A 17,853-nucleotide genomic window follows, 5' to 3' on the forward strand; every position below is an offset into this window, starting at 1 on the left:
TACTTAAAAAATTTCACTGTCCAATCATTTAGGCATATCAGTGTTTCCAGACTGCAACATTCATCACTACACATAGTTACTTTGTGTGTATGGGTGGTGAGAAAGCTTTATCCACACTTAGCAAATTTCAAGTGTACATTATAGTATATGCATATCAAATCATCATGCCGTGATCTTTAAATATAGACAATTTTGTTTGTCAGTTATACCTCAGTAAAGCCAGAGGGGGGGGAGGAGAAAGTTTCCATATGTATCCCAAGTTTACATAATGATTTATTCTTTTTCTACTGTCAGTGAAAATGGGAATCAATTGCCTTAGGGATATTATAGTCATTTACACGAGTAGGAGTTCTCTAGGGACACAGGAAAACTTAAATTTCCTTCCAGCGTCAAGTGTACATCTGAGAATGTAATGAACACATCCCACACCCGTGGTGAGACTGAGGAGAGTCCGCGCACCCACGCTAGAGCCCCAGGGTTCCAACTTCCCACCACAGCCAAGTGCTCTGAGGCACAACTGACTGGAGGTGAGGAAGAGATTTGCTGGGAAGCATCAAAGATTGAAGTGGGGCCAGAGTCGTTATTACAGATGGTGAGATCACATTAAGTGTCGGTGTTTCTAAAGAGTCTCAGTGCCATGGATGGCCTGACAGCCTTGCACCAAGCCCTTGCTTGACCGGTAGAGGACATAAACCCTCCTGTTCCAGTGTGGTCCGGCCTGGCTCCCCATCCTCATGTTCTGTCCTTACTTGCACCATTTGGAAACTGAATCAGGAATTCCCTGTGCACACCTGTGCCCACGTGTTTCCAAAGAGCTGGGCAAATACAGTGGTCAGCTCCATGCCAGGAAAAAGTTGTTTAAAGTCTGAGTCTACGGTCCTGCAGAGGGCTGTCACTCATTCCGAGCGCCATCAGCAACTGTCCAATCAGGGGTGCCGCTGAGGCAGGTGGGTGGGGTGAGGCACCACATGGGCGTGGACTTCTCCACTACCTTCAGAGCTGGCTCGGGAATGCACGTCGCTCGTGCTTAACGGTCCCTGGTTACTGTTGTAGGCTCTGCGGCGCCGCGATCTGCTTGGTAGTGGAAGTTTGGGCACGACTCAGGTAAACCCAGGAAACCTAGAAATGGTGAGTATGAGGCCGGGTGCAGAGACCGGGAGCAGGGGCTGCTTGAACTGGCTGGAACCGGCTGGAACCGGCTGTGGTAGGACCGGCCTCCCCTCGGTCAAGTCTGGAGTCTGCGGACCGGATCCGCTGGGGGCTCCGCTGGGCCTCAGCCCTTCTAGCCCCACGGCAAGGGGGCTGAGCCGGGAACCGGGACCTGGAGGTTCCGTGCTGTCACTGCGCGGCGACTTCGCCTCCGCAGAGTCTTTGGGCAGCTCTGCGCCCCAGGACCTGCGTCTCCCCAGATGGTGCGGTGGTCCCTGGACACCTGGGGAAATCGTGACTGGGTCTGCGGGATTCGTGCGTGGAAGGAGATGTGGTCCGTAGTCCCCAGTCCCTCCTTTCTCCCCAGGGGGAGCCGTCTTCTTTGAGTTTTCTGAATGTTTGGGAAGCAGGGTCTCAAATCCACGACCGCGTTCCCCCAGATTGCCCCTTACTAAAACTGGCAATAAATCCTCGAATTTCCGGATAGGTTCTCGAGTTCCCAAAGCCCCCTTCCGTCCCTGAGTTACAGCATCATTACCAACTATTTGTCCTCCGGGGTGCGTTTCACACAGACTCAATATTTTAATTGCGTACTTAATTTTTGTACGGAACAATGGAATGCTCTTTTTTAGAGAGTAGTATTTGTATGGATATTTTGTGTGAGAGGAAAGCCGATAGTAACCACCCGGAAGACATATGAAGTCCCCGTTCCTCTCCCCCAGGATGTTCCCTGGGCACAGACAACCTCGGGGAAGTCCTTTGGGTGGAGGTTCCTCTTTGGAAACTTTCCTGGGTGTTCTCTCCTGCCAGCACCGCCCCTTCCCTGGGCCTGTTACCTTGGAAACATTTATTGACTTATTTAAGTCTCAGTTTTTATAAGGGTAAAGTATATTTTAATCAATAGAACTTAGACACATAAAAGACCTCCAAACATGCAAAAAGAGAATTCAGAAGAAAAAATTTCCAGTATTACATTCCATTTCTAGAATTTTTCTCACTCTTCCCGAGCATGTGTAGTAAGTTTCTGAGATTTGTTTGATTTGGGAGTGTTTTAAAATCCAATTCCAGGGCTTAGCCTTGCGGAGCAGAATTGTTGGAGTAGATTCATGAGAAAAGCTTCCTCGCCCTGGAAGTGGGGAAGCAGTGCAGGGCCTTGGGTGGAGGTGGCTGCGGATGCCCTCCTTTCTGTGGCTGTGGTTGTGGTTGTGGTTGTGGCTGTGGTTTTGTGGATGTTTGGACCTAGACATTTCTAGATTTCATGTTGAGGTTTTACATTCAGAGTATAATTTGTGTACATTGAGCAAATCTGTGAAGGTGAGTTGTTTTTGTCTCCTTGAGAACGGGTTTATGAATTGGGGAGTTCATTTGGGTTGGAAGTTAAGCTGAATCAGGCTGAGAGTTCTCTCACTTGCAAGAATGAAAGCCTGGGGAAAGGAGTGCTTTCTTGCCTACAGGAGAGGAGGTTGTAGGACAGGGGTGTCAAACTCATTTTCACCGGGGGCCTTTTCACATCAGCCTTGCGGTTGCCTTCAAAGGGCCGAATGTCATTTTAGGACTGTATAAACGTAACTACTCCTTAACAGTTAAGTGAGAGCTCGGCGCTGCTGTTGGGTAGAAGCAAGGTGCTGGGCCAGATAAAACAAGGTGGAGGGCTGAATTCGGCCAGTGGGCCTTGTGTTTGCCACCTGTGCAGTAGGAGCTCCCATAGTCCACTCCTGAGCTGCTCAGGTGTCCCTCCTCTCCTTCCCCTGGGAGTGACCAACTCCTGGGGTTTTAATCTCAGCAGGGGGTGTCTAGTCCCTTAGTGTAAACATATTCAACTTTCTGAGTGTGCGTTTCCTTCTGAACTGTAGGGAAGAAGGCTGCTTATCTGTCTTGATTCCAGTATTGCTGTTTCATTTCATTGGATTCCTTTCTCCCTTAAATATTCCAGCCCTTTGATTCTAGTTTCCATTAGCACCTGGGTTTTTAAAATATAATTTGGGAGATATTGTGTGAATAAGGCAAGAAACTTGGGGAACCAAATAGAATTAGGTTTAATTATGGAAGAGAACCTGAGGATGGGAGATGGGTGCTTTAAGTTCCCAAGTGATTTTTCCGTTTTTTAGGTCAGTTTTTGTATGTCCATGACTCTCGAGAACTTTGACCTTGAAAAGTCTATACTATTCCTTAGGCAAATGAATTTCTATTTTAATGCATGTGAGGAAAAAAGCAGTTGAATTTTTATTTTCACTGATATAAGAAAAACAACTTAAAATTTATGGGCATCTTTGAATTTTCTAGTTTATTTCAGGGCTTTATTGCAAACCCTAATGTACTATATTATATTATGTATAATGTTACTGGAACTGTTATAATGTCCCTTGTCCTTTTTATTAGGGGATTTGGGAATTTTTGATGGTCTGCAATTTTATATTTTTTAGTGTTTAAAGGATTACATCTTACAGTGGTGTTCTGTATAGAGAAGTTAAATTAATTTTTACTTTAAAAAATTAATTTAAAGTAGTGTTTAAGCATAGGAAATATGGTATATATAAAATTTTGTCCTTATTTTAAATAAGCAGTACATTGGAAGGTTGATTAAATTTCTAAGAAGTCTGACTTAAGGAGGCTTCCTGATTACACATCCTGGTCCACTTCAGTGCTCTAAGGTTAGCCACCCACAAAACAATAGTTTTAATCTCTTATGTGTATGTTACCTTGCTATTGTTTATATAAAAACAACCCAGTACGGATGCACATTTTCATACTTGTGTGCGTTCTTGTCATGAGTGGTCAGGCTCCAAAAGTTTGATGTTTGACTCCTGACAACTTAAGCCTCAGCCCCCCCTTTCCCCCTGGTCCTTCTTATCTGTCAGACTGCTAAACCTGGAGGCTCCTGCTCTCGGAGGCCTGCTGGGGGCCCCCCGTGAGCCAGGCTGCCCTGAGCTGTGTTGTTGATATCACTGAGCCTGGGTGCTATATTCAGAGGACTTCTTTTTTCAATGAGTGCAAGTGTGTAATATTTTTTATTGTTTATGCTATTACAGTTCTTCCCGCTGTCCCCGCCCTCCCCACTCAGCTTCACCCTCTTCCCTCATGGATCAGGCGTAAATGTTCTTTGTTTAATCCTGTCATATATTCAGAGGACTTCGAGTTGACAGTTTTAGTCATTCCTCGTTCTTTGGGAGCAGGAGTTTGAGAATGGAGCTCTCCTTACAGTGGTTTCGGGTCACTTCTGGTTGGAGCCTACCTGTGTGTTTAGGGAGAGGTGTGACTCAGGCTGAGTTCTCTTTAACATTCAGGTGAGTAGGGTGATTAAACCCCCTGAGTGAGGTGAGCCCATCAGATGGCCACTCCTTAAAGAGCAGGTGTTTTCTTTCTCAGTGTAAAAACAAAGTTTCATTACTTTTTAAAATTAATGTATAGTTGACATACAATTTTATATTAGTTTCAGGTGTACAACATAGTGATTTTCACATTTATATATTTCACAACCCACTGTCACCACACAGACTTACTACAATATTATTGACTATTTTTCTATGCTGTAAATTACAGCCTGATAATTGATTTATTATATTAACTGGAAGTCTGGACCTCTTATTTCTCCTTCTTTTTCACCTATCCTACCAAAATGCTTTTTAAAATTATTATTTATTTATTCACTTTTTAAATCCTCATTCGAGGACATTTTTTTTCATTGATCTTTAGAGAGAGAGGAGGGGAGAGAAACACTGATGTGGGAGAGAAGCACCGATTGGCTGCCTCTGGTACGCTCCCGCTTTGGTTCCGGGACAACACTCCAACCAACTGAGCCACACCGCCTGAGGCTCAAACTCTTTTTTGGGGGGCACCTCTCAGTTTGTTCTCTGTTCTGTGAATCTATTTCTGTTTTGTTTGTTGTTTTGGATTCCACATATGGCATTTAGATACCACATAATTATATGACATTTGTCTTTCTTTGTATGACTTTTTCACTTAGCATAAAAGTCTGTAGCTCCACCCATGCTGCTGCAGCTGACAAAACTTTATTATTTTTATAGCTGAGTAATATTCCATTGTATATGTGTGTGTATGTATCACATCTTCTATTGTGCATAGTACTGCAATTAACTTAGGAGTGCAAATGTTTTTGAATTAGTATTTTTGTTTCATTTGAATAAATACCCAAAAGTGGAGTTGCTCGTTCGAATGGTAGTTCTAATTTTAATTTTTTGATGAACCTTCATACTGTTTGCTATAGTGGCTGCACCAATTTAAAATCTCACCAACAATTCACGAGAGTTCCCTTTTCTCTACATTCTTGCCAACACTTGCTATTTGTTAATAACTTTTTGATCATAGTTAGTCTGACAAGTGTGAGGTGCTAAACGCAGAGAACAAACACATGGTCGCCAGAGGGGAGGAGGGTTGGGGGATGGGCAGAAAAGTTGAAGGGGATTAAGATGTGCAAACTTCTGGTTATGAAATAAGTCATGGGGATGTAATGTACAGCATAGGGAATAGAGGCAGTAATATTGTAATAGCTATGTGGTGACAGATGGCTACTAAAATTACTGTGGTGGTCACTTTGTTCGTAAGGTATATAAATATCGAACCACTATACTGTACACCTGAAACTAATATTGCGTGTCAACCTGTAAATAAAAATAACTTTTTAAAAAAGTGTGAGGGCAAAAACTAAAAGCTTAAGATTTTAGCTTTGTCCCTTAAGATCAGAAACAAGACAGGGATGTCCACTTTACCCATTGTTATTCAGCATAGCACTGGAAGTCCTAGTCCCAGCGATCAGACAAGAAGAAGAAATAAAAAGCACCCATACTGGAAAGGAGGAAATAAAACTGTCATTATTCACAAACAACGTGATTTTGTACATAGAAAACCCTATAGGCTCCGCCACAAAACTCTTAGACCTAATAAATTTGGTAAAGTTGGAGGATAAAATCAATACTGGGACATCGATGGCATTTTTATACACCAATAATGAACTATCAGAAAGAGAAACTAAGAAAATAATCCCATTTATTATTGCAAGAACAACAACCAAAAAAATAAGGTACCTAGGAATAAATTTAACCAGGGAGGTAAGAGACATGTACTCGGAAAACTAAAAGACACTGAGGAAAGAAATTGAGGAAGATACAAATAAGTGGAAGTGTATACCAGGTTCATGGATTGGAAGAATTAGCATCATTAAAATGTCCATATAACCCAAAGCAATCTATAGATTCAATGCAATTCCTAGTAAAATACCAATGGCATATTTCACAGATGTAGAACAAATATTCCAAAAATTTATATGGAACCAAAACAGAACCCAAATAGCCTCAGCAATCTTGAGAAAGAAGAACAAAGAGGGATCATAATACCTGATCTCAAACTATACCGTAAGGCCACTGTAATCAAAACAGTGTGGCAGTGGAACAGTGTGGTATAGAAACAGACACATAGATCAATGGAACAGAATAGAGAGCCCAGAAATAAACCCACAGCTTTATGGTCAATTAATATTTGGCAAAGGAGGCAAGAGCATACAATGGAGTAAAGGCAGTCTCTTCAATAAATGGTGTTGGGAGAACTGGACTAGTACTTGCAAAAAATTAAACTAGACCACCAACTTATGTCATACACCAGAATAAACAACATAGATAGAGAAACTTAAATATAACTTACAATATTATACAAACCATAGAGGAAAACATAGGCAGTAAAATTTCAGATATCTTGTGTAGTGTATTTTTGCTGGTGTATCTCCTAGGGCAAGGGAAACAAAGGGAAAAATAAACAAATGGGACTACCATCAAATTAAAAAGCTTCTACACAGCTAAAGAAACCATCATCAAAATGAAAAGGGAACCCACTGTACGGGAAGAACATTTGCCAATGATACATCAAACAAGGGTTTAATCTCCAAAATATATAAGGAACTGGTGTGACTGAACACCAGGAAGACAAACTGTGCAGTAAAAAAAAAAAAAAATGGGCAAAGAACCCGAATAGACACTTCTCCAAGGAGGAAATACAGATGGCTCATAGACATATGAAAAATGCTCAACATCACTGGCCATCAGAGAGATGCAAATTAAAACCACAATGAGGTATCACCTCATACCTGCCAAAAAGGGCTACCATTAATAGACAAACAAGTGCTGGCAAGATTGTGGAGAGAAGGGAACCCTAGTGCACTGTTGGTGGGAATGCAGACTGGCATAACCACTCTGGAAAACAGTGGAGTTTCCTCAAAAACTTAAAAATGGAACTGCCTTTTGACCCAGTGATTCCACCTCTGGGAATATATCCTAAGAATCCTGAAACACCAATTCAGAAGAATATATGCACCTGTGTGTTCATAGCAATGTTATTTACAATAGCCAAGATTTGGAAACAGCCCAAGTGCCCATCAGTAGATGGGTAGATAAAAAAACTGTGGTACATTTACACAATGGAATGCTACGCAAGAGTAAAGAAGAAGGAATTCTAACTTTTGCAACAGCATGGATGGATCTGGAGACTATTATGTTAAATGTGGTTTTGGTGTTGGTAATGCTGGCCTTGTAGAGTGAATTTAAAAGTGTTCTTCTTTCAGTTTTTTGGAATATTTGAGGAATATAGGTAACACTTCTTTAAGTTTTTGGTAGAATTCAGCACACTGTTAGGTCCTGGGTTTTTGTTTGTTGGGGTTTCTTTCATTACTAATTCAATTTTATTACTAGTTATTGGTTTGTTCAGATTTTCTATTTTTTCCTGATTCAGGCTTGGAATATTGTATGTAATGTAGAAATTTATACATTTCATCTTGATTGGCCAGCTTGTTGCTATATTCACTTAATGATTATTTGTATTTCTGTCGTGTCGGTTGTAACTTCTCCTTTGTTTATGATTTTATTTATTTGTGCTTTCTTTTTCTTGATGAGTCTGGCTAAGGGTTTATTCATTTTATCTTTTCAATGAACCAGGCTTAGTTTCATTGATCTTTTCTATTTTTGTCTCTGTTTATTTCATGTGTTATCACTCTGCTCTTTATTATTTCCTTTCTCCTAATTTTTTTAAGTAGTTCTTTTAGGTGTAAGATTAGGTTATTTGAAATTTTTATTTTGTTTTTTGAGGTATGTCTGAATCACTATGAACTTCCCTTTTATAACTGTTTTTGCTTTGTTGTGTAGATTTTGGAATGCTGTGTTTTTATTTTCATTTGTCTCAAGTATTTTTTGATATTTTCTTTGATTTTTTTGTTAACCTCTGTATTATTTAGTGCATGTTGTTTAGCCTCCACACATTTGTGTTTTTTCTAGTTTTCTTCTTATAATTGATTTCTAGTTTCATATCCTTGTCATCAGAAAAGATACTTGATACTTCTACCTTAAATATATTAATATTTGTTTTGTGTCCTAATGTGTGATCTATCTAGGAAAATGTTCCAGAGACTTGACTTGGGGTGGTGAACACACAACATAGTGTACAGATGATGTGTGTTAGAATTGTGTACCTGTGTGTTAGAAACCTGTGTAAGTTTGTTAACCAGCATCACCCCAATAAATTCAATAAAAAGAAAAAAAAAGAGAAAATATCCTGTGTGCACTTGAAAACAAGTGTATTCTGTTATATTTAGTTGGAATGTTTCTGTAAATAACTACAAATTCCATCTGGTCTAATGTGTCTTTTAAGGCCGGTGTTTCTGTGTTGGGTATCTGGATGATGTGTCCATTGATGTAAGTGGGTTGTTAAGTCCCCTGCTATTATTGTCATACTATCAATCTCTCCCTTTGTGGTGACTGATTTTTGCTGTATGTACTTAGGCATTTCTGCATAAATGTGTTTAAATATTATGTTATTATTATGTAATGCCCTTCTTTGGCTTTTATTAGAGATTGTTTTGGGTTTTGTCTGATACGAGTATTTCTATAGCAGCTTTATTTTCATTGCCATTCTCATGAAATATCTTTCTCTTCTCTTCCATTTCAGTTTGTGTGTGTCTTTAGATTTGAAATAATTCTTCGTAAGCAAATATGTATGGCTCTTGTTTTTATTATTCATTTAGCCATTCTGTGAATTGGAGAATTCATATTTAAAGTAATTATTGATGGGTATGTACTTAATTGCCATTTTATTAATTGTTTCTAATTGATTTTGTAGTTCTCCTCTATTCCTTCCTTCTTCTCTTGCCTTTTCCCCCATGTGCATTGATGACTTTCTTTAGTGTTATGTTTGGATGCCTTTCTCTTTTTATGTGTGTGTGTGCCTGTTACAGGGTTGTGGTTTGTGGCTACCATGACTCTCACGTCCTATGTTTATAGTAGTCTCTTGTAAGTTAATAGTTGCTTAAGTTCTACATAGTCTAAAAACACTACATTTTTTACTCACTCCCCACTCCCCATTTTATGTTTTTGACATATTTTACATCTTTGTGTATATACCTTAATTAATTTATTCCAGATACATATGATTTTACTACTGTTGTCTTTTAACTTTAATACTAGCTTTATATTAGTTGATCTACCACTTTTACTAAATGCTTGCCTTTACCATTGAGTTTTTAAAATCTTATTTTTAGTTCTGTCCTTTTATTTCTTGCTCATAGAAGTCCATTTAGCATTTCTTTTGTTGCCGATTTAGTGGTGATGGAACTCTGTTGGTTTTTGCGTGTCTGGGAAATTGTATTTCTTTTAATCTGAATGATAACCTTGCTGGGTAGAGTATTGTTTGTTGTAGGTTTCCCTTTTATTACGTTGATTATATTACATCATTCTCTTCTGGCCTGCAAAGTTTTTGTTGCAAAATCAACTCTTAATCTTATGGGAACACCCTTGTACATAACTCTTTTTCTCTTGTTACTTCTAAGATTCTCTCTTTATCTTTTGGCATTTTAATTATGTGTCTTGTGGGTTTCTTTGAGTTCATCTGGTTTGGAACCCTATGTGCTTTCTGACTTGGATGTCTGTTTCCTTCACCAGGTTAGGGAAGTTTTTGGCCATTTTTTCTTCAGATAGGTTTTCTGTCCCTCTTTCTTCTGTGTAAAACTTTTGATCTGAGGTGGGTCTCTTGGACACAGTATATACATATATACATATGGGTCTTGTTTTCTTACCCATTCAGCTACCCTATGTCTTTTGGTTGGAGCATTTAAACTACTTACATTTAAGGTGATTATTATTATTATTTTTTCATTTTTCTTTTAAAATTTTTATTGTTATTCAATTTCAGTTGTATGCCTTTTCTCTCCATCCGATTATTGATAGATACGTATTTAATGCCATTTTATTGTTAGACTATTTCCCTCTCTTTTTTTTTCCGTCTTAAAGCAAGTCCTTTAACATTTGTTGCAGTACTGGTTTGGTGTTAACAAACTCCTTCAGCTTTTTCTGGGAAGCTCCTTATTCCTCTTTCAGTTTTAAATGATAGCCTTGCTGGATAAAGTAGCCTTTGTTGTAGGTCCTTCTTGCTTTTCCATCTCTTGAATATTTCATGCCACTCGCTTCTGGCCTGAAATGTTTCTGTTGAGAAATCAGATGACAGTTTAATTGGTGCTCCTTTGTAGGTAACTTCCTGCTTTTCTCTTGCAGCTTTTAGGATTCTTTACTTGCCTTTAGCTTTGCCACTTTAATTATGAGGTGTCTGGGAGTAGGCCTCTTTGGTTCCAACTTATTTGGGACTCTCTGAGCTTCCTGGACTTTTGTGTCTTTTTCCTTCACCAGGTTAGGGAACTTTTCAGTCATTACTTCTTCAGATGGGTTCTTGATCCCTTGCTCACTCTCTTCTGGTATTCCCGTGTTGTTACGCTTCATGTTGTCCCAGAGGTTTCTCAAACTCTCCTTATTTTTTAAATTCTTTTTTCTGTTTTGCTGCTCTGCATGGGTTTTTTTTTCCACATTGTCTTCCAAATCACTGATTTGATCCTCTGCTTCATCTAATCTACTATTTTTTCCTTCCAGTGTATTATTTTATTTCAGATATTGTGTTCTTTATTTTTGACTGGTCCTTTCTTATGGTTCCAATGCCTTTTTTCATGCTGTTAAGTATCCTTATAATCATTACTCTAAATTATCTGATAGATTGCTTGCCTCCATTTCTTCTAGTTCTTCTCCTGGAAAATTCTCTTCTTCTTTCATTTGGGAGCTGTTTCTTTGTTTTCCCATTTTGGCTGTCTCTTTGTGTTTGTTTCTATGTATTAGGTAGATCTGTAAGACTGATGCAGCTCTGAGTTGAACGCTGCCTGTTGACTGGCCCGGGGCAACCTGTTTCGAGCTGTCAGGATCCACAGCGCGTGGCTCCCTCTTCTGGGCCTGGGTGTGTGCAGATGACTAGTTTCACTGTTTCTATTTGTTGTCCTTAGTTTTTGTGTGTGTGTTCCTCCTTTTTCTGCTTTTTTTGGCTTTAATTGAGCATTTTTTTCCCCTCATACTTTTATTTTCTATGCTGTTAGCAATCAATTACACATATTTAAAAACTTTTTTGGCGCTCGCCATTGAGTTTTGAGGATACGTTTACAACTCAGTCACCTCTTTTGTCAAGTTGCACTGTACTGCTTTGCTGATTATGCAGGTGCCTCAGACCGCTCCCTTCAAAGCTCCCCCTGCTGTTTTCTTTTTTCACACTACTGTTACTTATTGCACATATTTCTTAGCACATGATTGTCAAATACATTGTTGGTTATGTTATTTTAAACAACATGTCGTCTGCTATATTAATTATGGTAAGAAACACAGAAGATATTTTACCTCTATTTATTTCTTTTCTGATTTACCATCTTCAACATTTACATTCTTTCCGCTGAATTTTTGAAAGTCTCATTCAAAATACGTGTAGTCATGACAGATTTTCTCACTTTTGTCTCTGAAAGTTTTATTTTTTATGTTTTGAAGGGTAATTTTGCTTGACAAAGGAGAGTGGTGTTTTTCTGTTAAAATTTTAAATTTTATACTCTACTCTTTCCTTGAATGATTTCTAATAGGAACTGTAATTTAATTCTAATCTTTGTTTCAATATATTATTTCTGTCTTTGCTTTTTGTCTACACTGAATATGAGATAATTGGTTGTACACTTTTCTTTTTCATTTTTAGTGTGTTATTTATCATCATTTTTAGGAAACTCTCACTGATTGTTACTTCACTGATTTCTTCTGTTTCTTATCTGTCTTTCTTTTCCTTCATGTACTCCCGTGACATGGATTTAAGTTTTCTGTTTAAAAAAGTACCTAGGGTTCATGGATATTGTGTTCTGACTTTTTTTTTTCTTTGCATCAGACTTCAATGAGGTATCTATTTTTTAGTATAGGTAATGATAAGAACATAATATTTGGGGCATATTTCAAAGTATTGTGTTTATTTTCTCTTTTCCAATGTTGGGAACACTGAGTCCTGGTTTAAATTATCTGATGGATTTAAAAAGAAAAGTTCAAGGTTTTTTGCTTTTTTATTGTAATGTCAGAAATAAAAGCTTCTAAGATACTTAAGTGCCAGACCGGACACTGGAAGTCTCTGACTCCCACTTTTTTTTATCATTGACTAATGTCAGCTTTTCTTTCCCTTTGTATGCCATCTGAAGGAGGTGATGGGACAGCCTGAGGGCTTTCTCCTTTGCTGTAGCAAGAGATTGAATCCACGCAAGCTCCTGCCCTTGTGTGTGAGCTCTCACCCCAGCTCAGCCCCTAACCTCATAAAACAACAAGTGCATGCACCTTTGCTTGTTCTCATAAACTATCTTAGCCTTTCCTGAGAGGCCTGCCTTACTCCCCCAAGACCTCAGCTGTGGATGTAATAAACCCCATCACACTCTGTTGATAGTGTGTGCTGTCATCAGCTGAGGGATTCCATGCTCAGGGGTGGAGCTGTCATGCTCCTTTACTCCACAGGGGAGCTTGGAAATGACAGAAGAAGGGAAGGCATTGCCTAGGCACACAAATAAATACCCTTGTGTTACAATTGCCTATAGTATTCAATACAGCAACATGCTGTACAGGTTTGTAGCCTAGGAGCAATACGCTGTATCACATAGCCTAGGTGTTTGGTAGCCTATACCATCCAGGTTTGTACACTCTACGTGTTCCCACAAAGATGAAATTGTCCAAGCAATACATGTCTCAGAATGTATCCCCATAGATAAGTGGCACCAGATTGTAACTTTCCAGGTGATCATGTTGGACAGAGAGAGAAAGGAAGAGCTGAGTCTGTAATCAATATTGCATAAGAAAAAAGCAGTGCTTGTCTGTATGAATATTATTCAGACAGCTGTAGCTGACGACTTTTAATGGTCTGGAGAACTTTTAAGATGATGTGGCTCCCGGGACCTCGCTAAAACTGGCGTTGTCAGAGGCCTTCTGGGCTCATGCTTGGTGACAGCAATAGAACAAAAGGCTTCTAATATTCAGTATGTATGTGTTCACTGTAACCTGGTGCAGATTTAACCCTCTGCCTCGTGGAGTACTGTGGATGGTGAGTAATAAAAAAGATTAAAAACTTTTTTTTAAACAAGGAATTGATCATCTTAAAAATGTAATACAGGGGTAGGCAAAAGTAGGTTTGCAGTTGTTTGTATGGAAAAAGACAGGTTATGATTATCACAATAGCTTTATTAACTCTTATGTTCTGTATACTCACAACTGTAAACCTGCTTTTGCCCACCCTGGTATCTTTCTCATTTCTGTGGCATTTCTTTCTATTCCCAACATGCTCTGATCCTGCTAGTAGAGGGAATACGTAAAATATCATGTCATCACAGTAAAAATACGTAAATACCTTCCATGTGTTCATGATGGTGTCAAATTTACGAGGAAGTAATTGTGGACAGAGAGTAAGTTTTTGATGATCAAGTCATAGATAAAATATTTGCAGATGAGAGAATCATATGTAACCTCCCCGTAAATGGAGGCTAGATGTCCAGTGCTGTCTGTCACTCATAAATTGTGCTGTGCACATATTTGTGGTGTTTTAGGACTCAGTGACATTTGAGGATGTGGCTGTGGACTTCAGTCTGGAGGAGTGGGCTTTACTGGATTCTTTGCAGAAGAAACTCTACAGAGATGTGATGCAGGAAACCTTCAGGAACCTGGCCTCCATAGGTAAGGATGACAAGTTACCTTCACTTCCTCATCTGAAGGACAGGTGTTTCTTACCCATCAATATTGTGCTAACATGTAATGTAGGAATAGAAGACATTGATAAATAAACTAGTTATAGTTATAGCTCATCATAGAACTAGAATCTGATAATTTTCTATAATTTCTAATACTTTGGAATCATATTTCTTGGTCTACATTTTAGGGGAAAAATGGGAAGATCATGACATTGGAGATCAGTACAAACACCAGGAGAGAAAATGTAGGTGAGTCACACTCACAATAGAGAGCAGTGTCTCAGGTGAGAAACCTGTTATGCTATGAAATTTTTAAAAGAATCAACCCAAACTACCCCTGCTTCAAATTCACTGCTTCTCAAAATCTTTCCACCACATTACTTTTATCTATATGACATAGATGTCCAGTGTTTGTGAAATAGTTTACATGGAAATAGCATTAATGAAGTCTGTACGTGACAGTTGCTGTTTTGATAATAGCAAGGCTGAAGTTGTTTTCCAGAGCTTTTAGTGTATTCAGTGTCCAACAATTTGGGCAAGAGAGTAAACCTTTATTTAGGTAGTTCAGATATTCTACTAATAAATATAAAATTATTAACAAAGAAATTAATAATGTGCTTCTTGTTTTTTGTAGGAGTCAAATGGTAGAGAGACTCTGCAAAGGGAGGGAGAGTAGCCAGTGTGGACAAAACTTCAGCCTTATTCCAAGTCTCAGTCTGAAGAAAACTCTTCCTGGAGGAAAACCCTGGGAATACAGTGTGTGGGGGGAAGTCTTCATGCATCAGTCATCCAATAATGGGGACATCACGTGTCACATGGGACACAGGCTGTCTGAGTATCAGAAATGTGGAGCGAAGCCATGTAAATGTACTGTATGTGGGAAAGTTTTCACTTATACTCAGTTTTTTGAAAAACACGAAAGACATCACAATGGAGAAGAATCGCATAAATGTGAGGAATGTGGAAAAACCTTCATGTGGCTCAAAAGCCCTGAAAAACACATGGCCACACACAGTGCAGATGCTCCTTACAGATGCAAGGTGTGTGGGAAAACCTTTAGTTCTTCAACATCTCTTCGGACGTGTGAGAGAGCCCACACCCGAGAGAAGCCCTATCAGTGTAAACTCTGTGGAAAAGTCTTCCGATATTATAGAAGTTTTCAAAGACATGAAAGAAATCACCCGGGAGAGAAACCCTATGAATGTAAAAAATGTAGTAAAGCATTCAGGTATCCCAGTCATCTTCAAATCCATGAAAGAACTCACACTGAAGAGAAACCCTATGAATGTAAGGAGTGTGGAAAGGCCTTCAGATCATACAGTTCCTTACAACCCCACGAAATGACCCACACAGGAGAGAAACCCTATGAATGCAAGGAATGTGGAAAAGCCTTCAGATATTACAGTTCCTTACAAATACATGAAAGGTCTCACACTGGAGAGAAACCATATGTGTGTAAAAAATGTAATAAAGCATTCAGTGCTCCCAGTTGTCTTCGAAAACATGAAAGAATTCACAGTGCAGATAAACCCTATGAATGTAAGGAGTGTGGAAAAGCTTTCAGATTTTACAGCTCCTTACAAACACATGAAAGGACCCACACGGGAGAGAAGCCCTATGAATGTAAGCAGTGTGGAAAGGCCTTGAGATATTATAGTTCCTTACAAATACATGAAAGGATACACACAGGGGAGAAACCCTATGAATGTAAGGAATGTGGAAATGCATTCAGATGCAACAGTTTCTTAAAAATACACAAAAAATCTCACACTGGAGAGAAACCCTATGAATGCGAAAAATGTAGTAAAGTATTCAGTACTCCTAGTAATCTTCGAATACATGAAAGAACCCACACTGCAGAGAAACCCTATAAATGTAAGGAGTGTGGAAAAGCCTTCAGATATTATCGTTCCTTACAAACACACGAAAGGACTCACACGGGAGAGAAACCCTATGAATGTAAACATTGTGGTAAAGCCTTCATTTGTCGCACCACCATTCAAAGACACATGAAAATGCACACTGGAAATACACCTTACCAATGTAAGGAGTGTGGGAAAGCATTCACTTGCCTTAGTTTGTATCAAAGACATGAAAGAACTCACACTGGAGAGAAACCCTATGAATGCAAACAGTGTGGAAAAGCCTACAGAGATCACAGTTCCTTACAAAGACATGAAAGGACTCATACTGGAGAAAAACCCTATGAATGTAAGGAATGTGGAAAAGCCTTCATTTGTAACAAAATTTTTCGAATACACATGATGAGAGTACACACTACAGAAAAACCATATAAATGTGAAGAATGTGGGAAAGACTTTAGTCATCCGTATTCCTTCCGAAGGCATGAAAGGACTCACTGGATAAAACCTCTTGAATGCAAGTAGTGTGGGGAAGACTTTAGTTAGCCCACATCCTTACATGTAAAACCACTGAAAAGAAATAAAAAAGTGGAAACATAAAAAGGATTGATATAAATTAATTTAGTTACAGTGTTCTGGAAAACTTTCTTTTTAAAAAAATTTATTTTTTTAAATTGATTTTAGAGACAGCTAGGGAGGGGGAGAGAGAGGGAAACATCATTTTGTTGTTCCACTTATTTACGCATCCATTGATTGCTCCGTGTGTGTGTGCCCTGTCTGGGGATGAACCCACAACCCTGGCGTATTGGGACGATGCTCTAACCAACTGAGTAGTTTGGCCAGGGCTATTCTACAAAACTTTCAAGATTAAAGAGTTGTTATTAAAATGGTAAATAAATTATATTCACCAAGTTTCTTTAAGTGCATAATGGCACATGGGAGTTTTACTACCATAGATCCTTGAAAAACTCAGAAGTTAGGGGAAACTACTATTTTCCACACAGTTGAAAATTTGTGTGTAACCTAAGCCAGCCTTCTGTATAAATGAACACCAAGCTGAAGATCAAAAATACAGTTGACTCTTGAATAGCCCAGGTTTGAAACTGTGCAGGTCCACATTTTATGTTCTGCATAAAAGTGGACCTATGCATTTCAAACTCATTGTTTAAGCATCAGTTACTTTTAGAAATGAATATCGAGGTGAAGTTATTCTGCAATTTGTCTTTCAACAGTTACATAACATTAATAGGCAATAAATTTTCATCATCAGAGTTAATAATATTGTCTCTTTACATTTTGAAGCCTGTTAGATCCATGGGCAAATTCAAGTTTATTTCTAATATGCAATTAAGCTTAATTTTTTATGATGTTTTATTTCATGTTAAGAGGCCATTGAAAAATGGCAGTTTGGTATTTTCCTACTGGTTTTGTGACAGTTCCTGGGTATTTCTGTTCCATTATATATATTCTTTCTTTCTTACAAAACTCCTTTTGTGGGGTGATAGGTATTAGATACTTTTTCCATTCTAATAAACACTTGGAAGAAAATTTTAAGTGTGTCAAGTTTATGAGAGATTTTAGTTTCATGTGAATTATTTTTATACTTCAGCCTTTGCTCATGTTTTGTTTTTGTGACTTGTATCTGGTGAATAGATTTTTGTTTAAGAAAAGAGACCGGTAATAGGAAAAAAAAATAGAGCTGAAAATACTACCCCTGTGGATTATGTTAGAAACTTAAATTTTTTAGAATCTATACCCTTTGTGGTTCCATGTTAGGAATCACCAATAGCC

At 38.6% G+C, this 17,853-nt stretch overlaps 1 protein-coding gene across 1 annotated transcript; it reads left to right on the forward strand.

The window, feature by feature from the left end:
• The first annotated feature begins 992 nt into the window (after positions 1-992).
• LOC112301364 (zinc finger protein 709) lies at positions 993-17,598 on the forward strand. Its single transcript, XM_024556804.3, has 4 exons — positions 993-1,128; positions 14,060-14,186; positions 14,389-14,449; positions 14,835-17,598. The coding sequence occupies exons 1-4, from the start codon at positions 1,126-1,128 to the stop codon at positions 16,585-16,587; spliced, it is 1,944 nt and encodes a 647-aa protein (XP_024412572.2). The 5' UTR covers positions 993-1,125; the 3' UTR covers positions 16,588-17,598.
• Positions 17,599-17,853: the final 255 nt, after the last annotated feature.

The sequence above is a fragment of the Desmodus rotundus genome, chromosome 9 (assembly GCF_022682495.2).
Source record: "Desmodus rotundus isolate HL8 chromosome 9, HLdesRot8A.1, whole genome shotgun sequence".
NCBI classification, from domain to species: domain Eukaryota; kingdom Metazoa; phylum Chordata; class Mammalia; order Chiroptera; family Phyllostomidae; genus Desmodus; species Desmodus rotundus.